The 17,960-nt window shown below is 40.9% G+C and overlaps 1 protein-coding gene across 1 annotated transcript; it reads left to right on the forward strand.

Annotated features, from left to right (window-relative positions):
• The first annotated feature begins 945 nt into the window (after positions 1 to 945).
• On the forward strand, positions 946 to 14,837 carry LOC115015758 (homeobox protein MOX-2-like). Its single transcript, XM_029443295.1, has 3 exons — positions 946 to 2,240; positions 5,636 to 5,808; positions 14,100 to 14,837. Exons 1-3 carry the CDS (start codon positions 1,763 to 1,765, stop codon positions 14,325 to 14,327), a joined length of 879 nt encoding a protein of 292 aa, XP_029299155.1. The 5' UTR covers positions 946 to 1,762; the 3' UTR covers positions 14,328 to 14,837.
• The last annotated feature ends 3,123 nt before the right edge of the window (positions 14,838 to 17,960 follow it).

Below are 17,960 nucleotides of genomic sequence, written 5' to 3' on the forward strand. Positions count from 1 at the left end.
ATTTTGCAGTTTTAAATCTAATCTTGAAACACTTTATTTTTATTTTTATAAATCATACCTGCTTACTGCCCATGAGTATATCGATGGAAAAGAAAAAGGATTGAAGGTGTAATTAATAAAATAAAAGAATTAAGATCTAATGATTGATTCAATGATCAGTCAGGAATAGGTGTGGTTTGAAATATTAATACCTTCTTACAGACTGTAAGAAGTATAATTCTCCTTTACAATCATTTACTTCAAGTTTACAATAGGGTAGGCAAACTCATTCAAATTTGGGATTTTACAACAAGATTTCTCAGGGGATGCATACCCCGGACACCCCTAGCTGATTGCGATTCCCCACTGGCTGGTTGCTCTATATCCTTGTGGAAGTCCCTGATTACAGAGGCAGAGACGAGGGAACGACTCATGATTTTGTTTGTCCTCCACGACGACAAAGGACAGCTTACCGGAAGCAGAGCGTGCAGCTGCTCCGGGAGTCACAGCGATGGAGCGCTGGGTCTAATCTGTGTAACGGCAGTAACAGAAAGTTTGATGATCTGTTGGAGAGTCGGCTAAATCAGTGCCATCTGCTCACTGCTAACAGAAGATCTGTCTGTCTCCCAGCCACCACGCACTGTACTCGTGGTGGAGCAGCCTCCTGCCGACGGTGAGGACGAGGCGAGGCTGCAAGTCGTTTTCTCATTTCTTCCACTTTGGATTGAATGAAAACAAACTATCAAACCTGCAGGGATCACGGACATAATGTAGACAAGCCCTGAGTCTGCTCAGTCAGCAGCTGTTCTTCTTCTCGCTCTGTACTGAGGGCAGACTGCAGCTACAGTGACTCACTATCACCTCTAGAGGAACAAGTGGTATTACAGGACTGGACAGAGCGCAGCTAGCTGCTAGCATGCTAACTTCAGTAGATCTCTCTGCAACACAACACAGAGACGTCTTTAACATAACGTCATCACTGGTTACCTCTTCACACTCTGTTCATAATGATTAGTTCATTGTTTTAATGTTTAAAGTTGAAATGCTGGCAGATCTTACACACTGAACTTTTAAAGTATTTAATCACAGTCACTGTAATTGCAATAATTTCACCAAATACAATAGAGTTACTCTTATAAAATGTTTCATTTAATTTACATCCAATCAACAACAAAAGAAACACAATTGCTCCACATCCAAAAACCAGCAGCTGATGCAATGCAGTTCTTAGAAAAGTTTCACCAGGGTCAAATAGCTCAGCTCCCAAATAAATTGCCCACTTTTCCTGAGGCAGTGCTGTAGGAATGGTTCAAATTTATTGTGCGTTGCATTTTGGAGGATGATCACATGCATGTGGTCAGTAGCAGTGAGCCAGTGACCCAGCCTACCTCTCAGGTTACACCCTATATATAACCCCCCCCCCCCCTCCCTCTCCAGCACAACTTCCCTAGAAGCTCCCTCTCTTTCTACACTGGTCCTGGTGTTCTCCGCTGTCATCTGAGATCCCCTTTCACTGTTTACCCACCATCAGCCTGTCAACTGTCTGTGTGCTATGGATTATCAGAGATATCTTTTTCAACACCACCATCACTGACTTCCTTCAACTGGCTATCTTTGGGAGTTAGGGGGGTCTGGAGGTCTGAACTGACAGGGGCTGCAGAGGGTAGCTGGGACTTGGGGCTGCCCACATCCCTTACTCCTTCTCCTTTCTTCTTGCTTGTTGTTTTGGGAGTTTGGGTAGAATCTGACAGGCAGTAGTGAAGGTTTGGAGGACTACCACAACATGGACCACACTTTGTTTGGTTGTCTGCGCAACCCTCATGCCATAGCCCAGGGCCTGCACCCCGGCATCACCCAATCACCACTGACACTGCACGGCCGGAGCGACCACGTCTCCTATCTGGATCTACCCAGCTCCTCGCCCCCCTGCAGCTACTCTGAAGGAGAGGACAATAGAGTGTATGGCGGCACAGCCAACCGAGGCCACCTGTCTCAACAGCAGCAACCTCAGCACCCGCCTGGCTGGCCCGCCCCACCGCATATGCTCTCACGTAACACTCGGCACAGTGTCTGCCTGCCACTGCTCAAGGCCACGGCTCCAGAACTGTGCTCGGGGTGCCCGGACTTGTGCGAAACCAATCCCGGTTTGGGCAGTGTTGACCCCATGGGGGCGTCCTGTGTGGCTGGGGAATACGGCCGGCAGAATCTGTCCTCAAAGGACAGAGACAGAAGGATCAGTAAAGGCAAGAATGATAGCTCAGGTAAGATCAGAAAGTAATCCATTTCATTTTATTTTATTTCCCAAGAAACTGTAATTTTATATACACTTAACAGCTTCATTTCCTTTACCCTGCAAAGATATTCAACTTTTCATAGAACCTGCTCCCTGAATGAAAGAAGTTTTCCAATTTTACAACCTTTGTATTTCCTTTCAAACTTATTTAACTTGTACACTGCAAAGAAAATCATCTTAAGAAGTAATTTAGCCTATTATTGAGTACATTCTTATTTTCTTAAAATAAGAAACAAAAACAAAGTCAATGTGCTGATGGTATTATGTGTTACTAATACAAATGAATTATTACTTGTGTGATCTGCTTTAGTCTTTCCTCATTCAACTGATTTATCTCAGTCCTTTCCTCTTTGAAAACTAAAGGTTTGAGCTGAATTAGTTGTAAGCTAAACCTATTGTCATTACATATTCATATTCATATGTCATATGCCTGATGGCTTTTAAACTATTAATTGTAATATCGATGATAAAGACATAACATTGTTTTTGGTCAAATTTAAGTCAAATAAAAAACAAACAAAAGCAATTAAATGTCTTTTGACTATATTTCTCAATTAATTTGAAAATATGAATGTTACCAACATCTTTAATCCTGAATTAAACATCAAATATCAGCTAAACTAAATATAAGATTTTCAAAAATATTAATAAAAAGAGCCAATGTGGAAAAGTGTTGTTTTGAATCTTTTATTTATTTGTTTTATATATTGGCATTAAATAGTGACATTTCTGTAAGGTATAATTTATCTTAATATACAGCTTTAAACTGCCTGACCAAACACAGAGGTCATGATAGTCAATGGTAGCTGTGACCCCAAAGAAACTCGCTGGTGAGGTAGTTAAGATGATGGTGAAAGTGTAGGTCACATATCAACGGCATGAAAACCTAACTTCCTGGCATAAATGTTAAAGTTCTACATATGCACATATATGCTTGTATGAATGGTAAAAGGACACAAAAGAGCACATCATCTCCAGGATATATCCACAAGACTTAATAGCAGGAACCATATCTGCAGCCCCTCTGAGGAGCAGCTAGGAGCGGTTGCCAAGTTGAGAACTTTCCGAATCCCCTGACTCGATGTCCCGGCCAGGAGAAAGGGAGTTTTGACTGACAGATTGAACACTTTGAAAGGATATGCTGAAACTGCCAGCGGTCTAACCAAAATCCAATTTCCTAACTCTAACTTCATTGGCACTCACAGAAGCCACAGCACTTTTATTACAAAGTTTTTTGTGGACTTGATGTTCTTTAAGAAGGGTGATGATGAAATGTACAGTACATAATTATTTACCTACAACCCTGCAAAGAGCAGGCTGTGTGGATGGTGAAGCTGAAAAAAAAAATAACAGAACGACTGAAAACAAATCCTGTAAATTGAAGACTTCTAGGCTCAATAGAATATAATCAAAATGTATTATTTAAACTAACTGAAATAACATGACAAAAAAAAAAATATGACACAAAGACACCAGTGGCCAATTTCTTTGTTTAATTCATTGGGTGTCTGTCGGACTCTTTCCTGGCACACTGTGGTTTGTCAGCACATCCCACATTTACTAATGAAATGTCAGCTGGATTTATGCACTGAGGACCGGAGAACAGAGTAGAAATTATTATTCAGTGTTTGTTCACTACGAAGGATTACTTTCAAAATACCACATTCATTTTCCCCATTCACTGACCACAGATACATAAAAGGCATACTTGCCTGAAATGACGGATAATATGAGTGGGGAAAATATGATTTCACCATTAAAGCACGAACAAACAAGGAAAAGCTTTATGTTTATATGCAATAATATGTTAAGTACGGCTAAAAGATGCCTCTTAAAATGCATATTAACATGTGGCTTTTGAAACATCCAGATAACTATGAGACTATTCTATGTATTTTTTATGTTATGGGCATTTCTGCTTTATTGATAGTGCCATCTTAGAGAAGGACAGGAAAGGCGTAGGAGAGGGGATGACATGCAACAAACGGCCGGAATCGAACCCTGGACTCTTACTTGAATCAGCCACTGCCAGGTTGAGAGCTGTATGGAGTCAATCCCTACGCTCTGAATTCTGTATTGAGAACCTTTGCGGTACCTTGTGGAACTCTGACCACAGCTAGGGCTATGGAGCAATGATTTGATGAGTTGATCACTGCTTTGTTTGTATCTTCTGCATGTGCACACGGAAACGCAAGCACACTCCTGCCAATGCTTTCCACTGATGCATAGTTAGTAGCAACGCACCAAGAAAAGTATGCACCAGCAAAAGAAAATAATAAAGAAAAGTGGCTAATAGAAAATATAGATCTTAACAATGCAGGTGTAAATCTTAAAAAAAAAAATTCATTGGCTTTGTAAATATTTCATTACAGATTTGTTTGAACATATATATATATATATATATATATATATATATATATATATATATACACAATGCTTTTTGGTTAGAAGCCCTGAATGTAAAAATAACTTTGTTAAGAGCAAAACTCCACAGGGGGTCAGACTGTGACAGGACTCTTCGCCTCCCATATCAATCCCACAAATAGTTCCTGCGCTAACCTGACCTGCACCGACTATAAATGTTCACACTGGATGTAAATCTGTGTTGCAGATCTTCCAATTTGGATGTAATTCTTAGACTCATTGGGCTGGATCCTATGAAGGTGCAACATCACCACATATATAAGCAGTGGAGCCGAATCTGCCATTCGATACTCGGCAAAGTAGTGGATTTTACTTAATATTCATTCCGTTTTTTTGAGCACAGCGTTGGCTCATCTGGTAACAAAGCTGAGTCCTTACTAGTGATAAACCCGAATCTGAATACATTATTCAGAAAAGCACTAATAATGTGATGGAAACAGACATTTCTTCTACTTATTATTCAGGAGAAAAAAACAAACATGATTGAGATGTCTGTGTATCAGTTATGCTTTTTCTAATCTAGTCATATCATTGTGGATCGCCACAATATAGAAATGCCCATTCTGTTGGTTCTGGGGCAACGTGACTAAAAGCTCTTGCTGCAATATATTTGTGTCATTTTATTGTATTACCAATCTTATTATATATAGGCCTAATGTTTTGTATAGCCTTTTCAGATTTAAGTTTTATTTGTTTAACTTTTATACATTTTCAATATACATAAATATAGCCATACTTATGAGTTTGAATACCACAGGATGCAACAACAATATCCCCACAATACAATAAAAGTGGATTGGCACTCCTAATTGTCTTGCTTTCATTTTGTTTCTGTTTCAGATGGCCCCCCATTATATTCAACCCCCTTTTTTGTTCTTCCTCCCTCCGCTCTTTTGGAAACTCAGCTGTGGTTGGAAAATGTTCTGTTTTTCATTTCAGAGTCCCAAGACGGGAGCTATAAGTCAGACATGAACAGCAAGCCCAGGAAGGAGCGCACAGCCTTCACCAAAGAACAGATCCGGGAACTGGAGTCCGAGTTTGCACACCACAACTATTTGACCAGACTGAGACGCTACGAAATAGCTGTCAACCTCGACCTCACGGAACGACAAGTACGGTACCTGCTGAGTTACTGCGAATCATAGTGAGGAGGAGGAAACAGGCGCAGCGCAATAAATACTGTAGCCATCACAATCCTACTAGATAATGTGCTCCATGTCATGCAATACAATTAAAGAGGTATTCATATGACCATGACTTTTATTAACATCTTTGACAACCATTAAGTATTGCAACAACATTGACAGGTCTCACTAAAAAGTCATAGTTTCCAAAGCAGAGATCCAAAAGAAACGTCCAGTTAGGAAATAAATTGCCACTGTGATACAGTACTCGTGCTTTGTTGTGAGAACAAAGGGTTTGGACCGTTAGTCTTCATAGACAAAATGATTCTGCTCAGTGGTGGAACAGGGAGAAGTACTTTGATACTCTTATGAAGTAAACAAATGTATATTTACTTCATAAGAGTATCGTAGTATCTGATAAAAGTTACATTTGTCCTTTAACATTTTTTTTATGTTAAATGAAATGAATTGCAGTAGTATCGTTTTTGGCTTCACTTAATCCATAAATCTCTTCAGAGAGCAGTCCTATGTTTTGTAAAGCTGCTGTGTTACTCAGTCAGATGAAATGATAAATATCAGTTACATCTCTGTGTTCAGTACAGACTTGCTCTGCTGCGTTTAGCTTAGCACAAAGACAGGGAGCAGAGACAAACTGCTGCTGAGCGCCATCTAAAGTTACAAACAATAACCTTTCAAAATATTTTTACATGTTGTGTTTTGCTTAGGGAGATAGAAAAATAAATAAATATTTCAGATTCAAGGTTCTTTGTTAGGTGTGAACACTAACTCGTCTACTAGAAAACAAGACAAACATAGATGTATTGGGATTCGCTTTCTTGCAAACAAGATGCAAGATACAGCCAGGTAGCAATTTTGGGGAAAGTTAGGCTGGGAATTATTTGAGACCTCAAAAGTTCAGGAACACATAAGAATGTGTGTATGTGATTAAACAAGATCTCAGAAAGAGTGTGAATAAGTGTGGAACCATACAATTTCTTCGTCAGGTCAGACGGAGTATCTTCCTCAAAAATATGAAAATGTTGTTATTGTGGGGCTCAGATGTTTTACCTTTTGCTATAGGACTGTCCTTGTTGCCAACCGGTTCTGATTCAAAGAAGATTCAAACATTTAGTAATAATTGCTTTAAATGCCCACATTTTCTGAGAGAATCCGTAAGAGATCCATCACTCTGTGGATAGGCAGTTCATATATGGCTCCCATTAAAAAAATGTCCAAGACTTCACAGGAGAAAACCCCAGAACCCCACAAACGGTTGGACATGTCGTACTAATGCTCTGAAGTTGATCGATTCCAAACCACAGAGACTCTTTGAAATGTTAGCGTTCTGCTCTCAGTGTCTGTACAGTGACTTTCTGAAGCTGTGTGTCACAGTCCAGATGGTTAATGCTCACAAAGAAACATTTGTATGAAGTTAGCGGTGCTGTAGATGTGGACACCAGCACAGTGTGTGTGCTGTTGATCATTCAGGCGGTTAAAAGTGTTTGGAAAGAGTTGTGTTTGAACAGTCATTGGGAAAAGAGTCAGATGACTGCTTCAGGGTATTTCTGGAAAGTGGAGGGAGTGTGCCAACTGCATGTCATTTCTGCTTGTTGGGAACTAATATTACATAGGTGAGACATTACTGTTTAGTATGTAGGGCAATAATGACGATAGACTTAATCACTGTAATTGTTTTAGGTCATTATTTCAATTCTAAGAACCTGAATAACCATAAGGTCAGGACTTTCACCCCAGGCTAACGGAGTTTGTTGATGCTAAATACATTTTAGCTGTCAACTTTTTGTCACTGAGTTACATGTACGTCCTTAGCTTATTTTAACCCATACCTGTCAACCCTCCCGTTTTTCCCGGGATTATCCCGTATTTTTAACCTTTCAGAAAATAAAAATAGGCCTAATTAAAAAAAGTGTAAAGTGGCCTCCGGTAGAGCAGGTGACAGTATTATATTTAACTTTAGCTGAAAAATGTTATCCGGCAGTAAACACACAGAAGAAGAAAACAGGAACAATAACACAGAAGAAGACTAAAACATATGGATGAGTCACGAGAGTCATGAGATAGATGGAGACGCAGTTGTACCTGCCAAACAAGTTAAAACTTTATGCTAAGTACCTGAACAAATGAGAGGAGACCTTCCCTTATTTATTAAAAGCAGAGTCGGGCAAACTCGTGCTTTTTATAAAGTGTGCCATTCAGATGTTAGCATCGCACACAGGCGGAATAAGAGATGTTCACCAGCATGAACAATCGTCCAAGCAGAAGCACGTCAAGAGGCACAAACACACACACTGTCAATGACTTCATGTGTGATAAGAACTGTGTCAGAGGCAAACCAAGTGACCAAAGCTGAGGGAAAGATGTCGATGCTTTGCGCTAAAAGATAATGTAGCCTTCAGCTTCTGCGATGATTTCAGTCGCAGTGTAGCGGACATGTTTCCAGACTCTGACATCGCAAGGAAGTCCTCGTGGAGGAACAAAGCCACACAAGCTCATCCATCATCAAATAAATTGATGATAATAACTCATCAAATAAAATACATAAATCTTATAAACATGTCTGTACAAGTAATACATACTTTAAATAAACATGTATTTCCTGAATTTCCCTTATGTGTTTACGTTTACATTGGTGGCTGAGAGCTGTTAAGATATGGGCGGAGTCCGGCAAAAGAAATTCCCTTATTTTGAAATTCCAATGTTGACAGGTTTTAACCCTAGCCATGATCTTTTTTCTAACCCTAACCAAGTTTTCCGCCTAGACCTGCAACGTTATGTCCTGTAATGCTGTGACATTAACCACTTGCAAACCTTGTGTGTCAAGATACAACGCAATGTCATATTTTTGCCAGGGGCTTCTGCCCAAGCAGCAAAATGTAGGGATGAGATCACGTTGATTTTCCAAAGCTACATTGTTATAGATTTTTGCCCATCTTCCAGATAACCATTGGTTTCCATTCACTTGAGTACGATATGAAAATTAAGAGTGTGGTAGGGGTGTAATGGAGCTAACGGTCATTGATTTTGTACAGTACATATCTTGTTTTGGGGTCACTTATTTTGAAACAAATAAACATTAAACAGTGGCACATTGGCCATTATTCTTACTGTAAAATAGGCCTCAAATATTGGTATGGAGTCAAATACACAAAGGTTAATATGTCAAAAGTGCAATGTTATTACAAAGGACTCTGACCTGCAATTTCTCACACACAAGGAAGGAATTCTTAGCACAGTTGCTTGAATGTATTGTTATGATCAGCTTAGTAAAAGATGTTTGCACACTGTACTCACATTTATGTTCATTTTATTTAGTCAATAAAAATAGTTCAACAGGACAAGTGTAGTGTATTTATAATTATCTTGAATCAACCCTAAGAGTGAAGATTAAAGATATTTGAAGATACATATGTATGTATATATATGAGAGGTGTACAGAGACATCATTATCTGTATCAGTATCTGTATCTGTATCTGTATCTATATCTGTTTAACCAACAAAATGATCTCTCTCTGTATCTGTAGTCGGGTAGAAGACCGTGTGGTTTATACCGAAAGTTAAATGTGGTATTTTTCTAATCTAATATTCATTGGCAATGCAATTTGTGTGTCTTCAAAGCATCAAGGTGATTTAATATTGGCATATAATTATTTATGAAATATATTTCCACATTCCACATTCTCTTCATTAAAAAAGTTAAGTTTTATGAACTGTCTGAATCCCACTGGAGGACATTAAACAATCAGAAATTTTCCATGAAACCTGTGACTGATACATACTGCATGCACTGACTCAGTGACTACAGAATATTGGCTAGCGATCACTTTTTAAGCCCAAACGGGTAGTGCGGTTGAACTGGGAACGTCTGGAGGAAGCCCCTGTCCTGGAAGATCTTCAACTCACACCTCCGGCAGAGCTTTTCAGACATCCCTGTGGAGGTTGGGGGCATTGAACCTAAGAGGGCGATGTTCAAAACCTCTATTGCTGAAGCTGCGGTGATGAGCTGTGGTCTCAGGGTCTTAGGTGCCTCTAGGGGAGGTAACCCTATTCAAAAAGGGGGAACAGAGAGTGTGTGCCAACTACAGGGGTATCACACTTCTCAGCCTCCCAGGTAAAGTCTACTCCAAGGTACTGGAAAGGAGGATTTGGCCGATAGTCGAGCCTCTGATTGAAGAGGAAAGAAGCGGATTCCATCCTGGTCGTGGAACAACGGACCAACTCTTTACTCTTTACTCTTGCAAGGATCCTATAGGTGGCCTGGGAGTACGCCCATCCGGTCTATATACGTGTTTTGTGGATCTGGAGAAGGCGTATGACCGGGTCCCCCGGGTGATACTGTTGAGGGCCATCCAATCCCTGTACGCCCATAGTGAGAGTTGTGTCCGGATACTCGGCAGTAAGTCGGACTCGTTCCCAGTGAATGTTGGCCTCCGCCAGGGCTGCGCTTTATCACCAATCCCGTTTGTAATTTTCATGGACAGGATATCGAGGCGTAGTCGTGGAGGAGAGGGGTTGCAGTTCGGTGGCCTGAGTATCTCATCGCTGCTCTTTGCAGATGATGTGGTCCTTATGGCATCATCGGTCTGTGACCTTCAACAGTCACTGGATCGGTTCGCAGCAGAGTGTGAAGCGGTTGGGATGAGAATCAGCAACTCAAAATCTGATGCCATGGCTCTCAGCAGGAAACTGGTGGATTGCCTACTCCGGGTAGGGAATGAGCCCTTACCCCAAGTGAAGGAGTTCAAGTACCTCGGGGTCTTGTTCGCGAGTGAGGGGACGATGGAGCGAGAGATTCCACAAGAGGTCATTGAACCTCATAAGTAACAGTAACATAACATAAGTAACATAACAGTCATAAGTAAGCAAAACAAATATTAGACTGATTGGCCCAGTAGTAAGCAAGATTAGCCAGGGACCAAGACCTCCTTGCTGGACTGCCTACATGTGCCATCTGACTTCTACAGCTCATCCAGAATGCAGCAGCCCGACTGGTCTTCAACCTTCCCAAGTTCTCCCACACTACACCGCTTCTCCGCTCCCTTCACTGGCTACTAGTGGTGGCCCGAATCTGCTTCAAGACTCTGGTGCTGGCCTACTGTGCTGTGAATGGATCAGCCCCTTCCTATATCCAGGCCTTGTTCAAACCATACACCCCAACGTGTTCACTTCACTCTGCATCAGCCAATCGGCTCGCTGCTCCCTCACTGCGAGTGGGACTCAAACAAAACACGCCTGTTTGATATCCTGGCTCCAAAGTGGTGGACGACCTCCCCATTATGTTCTTTGTATGTTGCAGTTACATTGGTTTGGCTTATTTGTAGCTGATGTACTCCCATGATTGTTTGCACTTATTGTAAGTCGCTTTGGACAAAAGCGTCAGCCAAATGAACTGTAATGTAATGTAATGTAATAAATCTGTGCATGAGAGAGTTGATTCTGGATCCCTAACATTCATGTTAAAGCTACTACTTGCCACCAAATGTACAGATCTATAACTTGTGTTAAATTGTGTTCTTTCTTTAACACTATTGAATTACATCCTATTCATATGGTCATTTCATGACCCAACATTAAAACTGCAAAAATCAATACACTAACAATGATAAATGAATATACAAAATTTATACAATGAATCAAATTACTAGAGACCATCTTGCGATGAGATCAATCTAGCCATGATGCCAAATCGGGACATTGGTGTAAAGTGGGAGTCCAATGGTTCATTTCCCACTTCCAGCTCAACTACTTCCAGCGCCCTCACTAGGACCACACCCATCCTCAAACTCGGCCTTCATTCAACTACACATGTAAAGTTCTGTGCACGGTTGCAAGTTTTTGCGGTGCAAAGAATGTGTCTACAGACAGACAGACAGAATGAAAAAATATAAACATCTGGCAAAGTAGACAAAACGGCTTCTCTTTGAAGTTCCTGCTACAGTTTTCTACTGCCAGCCTCCTCTCGAAACACTTATGTCCAGCTGAAGAGGGCCATGCTGGACCAGCTGGGCAGTACACCATGGTGGAGCTTCAGGCCATGCTAAAGATGGGGTAATAGAAGAGTCCAACAGTCCGACGGGTCAATACGGTTCTGTGTGGACTACCACAAGGGGTTAATGAGGTGTCTAAATTCAATGCTTACCCGATGCCAAAGAACTTGGGCACAACTTTTACTCTTCCTTTTGGCTTGCAGATCGACGCCTCAAACAGCGGGCTGGGGGATGTTTTGTCCCAGGAGGTGGAGGTGGTCGACCTCCCCGTACTGTACATTAGCCGGAAGCTAGCTCAGCGGGAGGTGAACTACAGTACGGTGGAAAAAGAGTGCCTCGCCATATGGTTGGCGGTTGACGCCAGTGTGTTATTACCTCCCCTTCTGGGACTCTCTTTCACCCTCTGGTTGGACAGAGGCTCCACCATCCAACGTTAAAGCAGTTTAACTTCAAGGTGATCCGGGTTGGATAGTCATGGCTGAGTTTCTCTTGTGCTCGGCGGAGGGGAGTCAGCTGGTGGGCTCCCGGCCTGAGTCGGCGAGTGGGGGTATGTGGCAGTGGGGTGTGTTGTGGTTAGGGCACCAGCTCCTGGGGCAGGCAGACTCAGAGAGAGCAAGAGAGAGAGAGAGCGAGAGAGCAAGAGAGAGCAAGAGAGAGCAAGAGAGAGAGAGAGAGAGAATTGTGTGGTGTTTTGTTTTTGACTGAAAAGGCTACCGGGAAGAGCACTGTTTCTAATTTATTTGAGTTCACCCCTCTCCTTTCCTCCGTCTCTGACTGTAGGTGTGTGTGTCGGGAGCGAAGTCCCACCCTTCGTGTAACACAGCGGAGGAGGGAATGTAAATGCGCAAAGCAAAAAAATAAGAATTCTATTAATTTTTTAATCTAAAAACAATTTTGTGACCCCCCTGCAGTACCTCCACGGACACCCTGTTAAAGACCTATGATTTATACAGTGGTGATTGGGGGGCTGGAGCCACAGTATCGAGGTCCCGCCCATACACCTGCACAACCTAATCACGATTATAGCCACAGCATGTTAGCGTATAAACCACCTATCTGCAGTACGTAACTGACGTGAGCACCACACTGGCTAACTAACCATAAAATCTCTATAATTAAATGTATGATCAAATTGACGCATGTTCTATTACAGAGACTAGTGATTCGTTTTTCAGAAACGCCATCTCCGCGTCAGCTAATTCCAAGATATGAACACACAAAAGTCCGACAGTGCTGGCTAACTTGGTTATTGACCAGTATGAACCATAAACTGTATATAGATCTTTATGTACGGATGTTCCTATAACACTCTTTATATACAGTCTATGGTTAACAGACAATCACGGTTAAAGAAAGTCACATCTCCTCTTGACATTCCTACTCACATATACACATATATTCCCCGCCTCAGGCTTCATGACTATTTAGCTCACAGATTTCAATCATGACTCCACACCCACTTTTTACATCATCAAATAACTAATTAAAACCAATTTTATCTGAAAAATTCATTCTTGAATCGGCAGGATAAGAGCTACCTTAAATGACATAAGAATAATGTATTTGATGTGTACTTTTTGATGATTTCTTTGTTTGGCCCATGTCCTTTTAGGGAGGTGAGGTTTATTACCATTACTGCAGCCAACCACCAGGGGGCGACTTATATGTTTAGGTTTCACTCTTGGGAGGCTGCCATGTCTCCATCTTAATAAACAGTCTATGGTCAAACCAATTACTTTGTCCCCTCCTTACTCAGCTGTCTACGCTGGGAGGGAGCAGTGAGAGAATAATATCAGGTGGGACGTGACAAGAAGTCAGGACAGGACCGGGTGTGTACCTCATTGGTCCAGATTGGATGTCCCCGTTTTAGGCAGCAGCTTATTCATCACTATGAGAGACACAAAGACGAAATGAACTATGTATTCAAGGAAAGGTGGCAGGAGAGTGAGCTTGCAATCTGCTGTGATTTAAGCATCAGCACTCTGCTCCTGAAATTATGATATTGTGGAGATAGATGGTTCAACAGCAGCAATATGCTCTTGTAGAATAATAGTTAATAATTCCTGTAACTATAAATGGTTTGTATTTTTTTCTAAAGTATTGAAATACTCAATACTCCTTCGTAGAACGACGACACTGTAAAGGGTTGGACCGGAATCAGAATAGGAATACATTGTTTGGATATGCACAGATACTGCACCTCCCCTTGTTTGCACTGTACAGTATGAAGAAACCACAATTATCATGCCTTACTGCTTTGTGTTTCCTCGCAGGTGAAAGTATGGTTCCAAAACAGGAGGATGAAGTGGAAGCGTGTGAAGGGAGGCCAACAGGGAGCAGCAGCACGAGAGAAAGAGTTGGTGAATGTTAAAAAAGGGATGTTATTGTCGTCTGACTTTTCAGAGACAGGAGGACTGAAGAGCTCTGCCAGCTCGCCGAGGCTGGCAACCGAGGAGGACAGTCACGACAGCGACCAGAGCTTAGAGAATCTTCACCTATGACCTTCCAGGATTATTAGCCTGGACAGAATTGAAGGAAACCTTGGTGAGACATACACACTTGCATACAGCTTGCTGTGAGTAAAGTCTCCCAATAGACAATAAAACAAGACTCAAAGAACATTCCAGAGAGGCTTCTCATTGATGAAAGTCTTGCATTTTGCACTGTCGGAGAACTTGTTTCAGTCAATTTGTACTGTACTTCTTATAACAATCAATACAAAAATGTTTATATGCCGTTGAGAATTACCTGAATAAGCACTCTTGCTCATGCTTTTGAAATTCAATAATTTATCAAAATCAAAGAGGTCCCAAGAGTGTACCTGGTGTAACTGGTAAACGTGTTTATCCTCTTACTCTGCTTTTTGCTCTCTCTAAAAGTTTCCATGCTTTTTACTTGCAAAACTTGGATTTTCAATGCAAATAAATCCTAAAAATTCAAATGTATTGATGGCGATTTCATAGCACGTATACATTCAGGGGCGGACTTAAACATTAGCCACAGGCAATGACTTGGGGCCCCTAACAGCTATTTATTATGATGTTTAGATATTAAATACACACAATTATGTTAGTGTTCTAACTCATATGTATCCTGCAATAATTTTGCCCTCAAAGCGCTTTTTAAATAAAAGTCCTTGTCAATCTAAAGCTTGGTAGGTAACATGGAGAAACCAGCAATAGTAAGCTTGATTTAATAAAATAAAAACAGCCCAGTGTTACCAACTCCTTTTTCAATGAATGTAGCTAGCAGCTCCAAAAGTTGCTAAATCTAGTGAGAAAGTTGCCAGGTTGGCAACACTGACAGCCCGTCCCTTCAGGCCTCCCTCCACAGCCACTGCCCGAAACATCATAATGAATGTAAACAATAGCATTTATTCGGGCCGAATGAAATGGCCTTATTAAATTCTTGCGACACCCCCAGATACGGGATTATTTGTATTTTTTTTGTCAGAGCATTTGATTTATTGATTGTTGTTGGGACATAAAGAAAATTTCAACAGTTCTTTCAAAATTATTTCTAAAATACATTAGCCATCCTAGTTTTGAGCTAAGAAGAGAAAATGTGCAGCAATAGTAAAGTAAAAAGTATAGTTATTGTAAGTACATGTTCATGATAATACTTCTGCATGATATAAGGCATGATGAAGGCTACATGCCTGAGTTTGTCCAGGAATCCACAAACCCTGGATACATCTCCAGGAGAAGATGTTCTCTTGATACAGTTTTTCAAAGTTTATGTGGCCAAGGCACACCAAAGACCAAGCCAAAATCTCATATCACGTTACTATTGCACTTTATAAAAATATTGCACGTAAGGTTATTGCACATTCCCTTAATTAAAACTAAAGATGTCTCAAATATCATCTGACTTTTATCAAGATACGAGACAGTTGAAATGAAAGTGTAAATGTGGCCTGAGTGTGCTGCAAAAATGTGATTTCCTTCAACTACCATCATATAGCATCTTGGAATTTATGCCATTATCTTAAATGTGCTGGAGAGAAACGTTAGTTAGATCAGTGGTTCTCAATCTTTTTCGTGTCAAGGACCCCTAGATTGATACATAGTAGGTCATGGATCCCCATTTGATAGGATTTGCCTCAGTGACCTCCATCTGCTAAGATTTAGGTTGTTAGATATGATATTTACAATAATTCTATACTTGTCAACACACGTTGAGAAGATAACCGTGAAACCTATGATCAGAATAGTCACTGTTATGACTCGGGCTCCTTCTATAGTCAATTAAATATTGAAAATAAATGAAAACAAACTATTCCCCATTTTTCTGGGGGAAAACTCCCTTAGGGACTGAGATCTTCCAGATACTTGTGCTCCTGTTATATTTTTCTCTGAATGATGATCCAGGTTTGTGTTTTCACTGAGGAGAAAGAGCCGGGTGTTGTGGAATGCTTCTGGCGAATGTCAGGCCTGATCCTGGATTGACCTCATACTTGACCCCTGAGGGAGCAGCTTTCCTTCAGCAGGAAGGGTCATGTTGTCATTACAGCCTGCCCGACCAAGATCAACACAGCCAGCGGAGGACTTTTCCACATTCGACTGGAGTGCCTGCTCTGCTTTCCTAACTTAATGATCTGTTGAGCTTTACAGCAGTGCAACAGTGCTGATAGAAGAAGAGAGATATTATATATATATATATAATATGTTTTGAAGCAGAGTCTCAGTTTTTCCTCAGTGACTCAGTGACTTTTTGGAAACGCTCTGACCATGGATGTTCTTGCGCTGAGTTTGTCACAGATTATCCAGGCACTTTTGGAAGTTTCCATGCTATTCATCTGGGAAATATAAAAAATGTCCATCTGTGAACATTCTACAACTGCTACATGTTTATTCAAATAATTATAACTGAAAGATCAGCAATGGTAAAATCTTTTAAGGCAATGCAATTTACCAGAGAAACTGAGAGAGAACAGCCCAAATGAATTCCAATCTATTTGTTCAATCCTGGTTAAATGTATGTAATGATGTGATGGTAACCTTTGAGAGTCTACCACGGTGGGACAGTGGAAAGTGGGATCAGGGGCCAAGGGATTGGAAGCCCTCCAAGACTCTGGCAGGGGACTCTGACTGACTGCTGTGTTACCCATTTAGAGCTTTAGTTGTTGGACTGAGATCCACTTTGACTTGTGGTACAAGGGAACTGGCTGCAGAGACCAGGAAATGAAGATGCACAAACACAAAGTGACTTCACACCTGGAACACTCAAACACTGTGACAGTCTCACTATTTGAGTGCTCATTTCAGGAACAAAAAACTTTAATGAGTGGAAATAAATGTGTTAATGACCTTTTATTCCCCAACACGAGACTTTAACAGTCTTTAGAACTTTCCATATAATAACCTTGACAAAACAATGATTGACTAAAATGAAACTTGTAAAAGGGAAAACACAATTACAAATATAGAAATATACAATCACCTGATTCCCTGTGTGCCTGGTCATTGTTAACAGCGCTGAGACCAGAGGGTAGGATACAGGAGGTTGGCACAGAAAAATAAATGGTAAGTGTTCGGCAGAAGATCTAAGGCCGTGGAAATAAATGGAAAGTGTAGTTTTGACGGTTTGCTGACTGTTAATATAACATTATATACCACTCTATACTAGTCCTGTTTTATTTATCACTAGCCTGTCATTTGTTCATGTACATTAATTGTGCTCCCAGTGGTCACTCTTTAACAAAAGTTACAGCTTTCAATTCAAGGTGCATCAGGATTCTTTTGTACCAGGATTATTTCAGATCTGCTCCCAACACCAGCATGGCAACATTAAAACACATCACTATACAGTTCACTGAGAACTGTGTTGCATTTCTCTTTTTCTCAGGTTCTATTTATTATGTGTGGTGAGGAGTTGTCAGGAGATTGCACATATGTTCCCTGTTGTACATATAATTGTGATACACTGCCCATGCAGTTTGCAATCACAGATAACCTCAATAGTGAATCAGAGTGTGCAATGCATCACTGACTATTCCCTGTTTGTGAACGGCTTTTCAATAATCCATTTATTTCCATATGTCTCCACAGACAGCATGCAGGACAATAAGAAAGCTGACTACAACACCGTCAGGTGATGGAACACTGTGTGGCTTTAATACTCCTGTCTCAGCT

The sequence above is a fragment of the Cottoperca gobio genome, chromosome 11 (assembly GCF_900634415.1).
Source record: "Cottoperca gobio chromosome 11, fCotGob3.1, whole genome shotgun sequence".
Lineage (NCBI taxonomy): Eukaryota > Metazoa > Chordata > Actinopteri > Perciformes > Bovichtidae > Cottoperca > Cottoperca gobio.

What these genes read in the sequence shown, in the direction of transcription:
- LOC115015758 (XM_029443295.1), top strand. Translation starts at nt 1,763, where the DNA reads ATGGACCACACTTTGTTTGGTTGTCTGCGCAACCCTCATGCCATAGCC. An exon ending in AGGCAAGAATGATAGCTCAG is followed by an intron (nt 2,241 to 5,635) that starts GTAAGATCAGAA and finishes TTTTCATTTCAG; the next exon opens with AGTCCCAAGACGGGAGCTAT. An exon ending in TCGACCTCACGGAACGACAA is followed by an intron (nt 5,809 to 14,099) that starts GTACGGTACCTG and finishes GTTTCCTCGCAG; the next exon opens with GTGAAAGTATGGTTCCAAAA.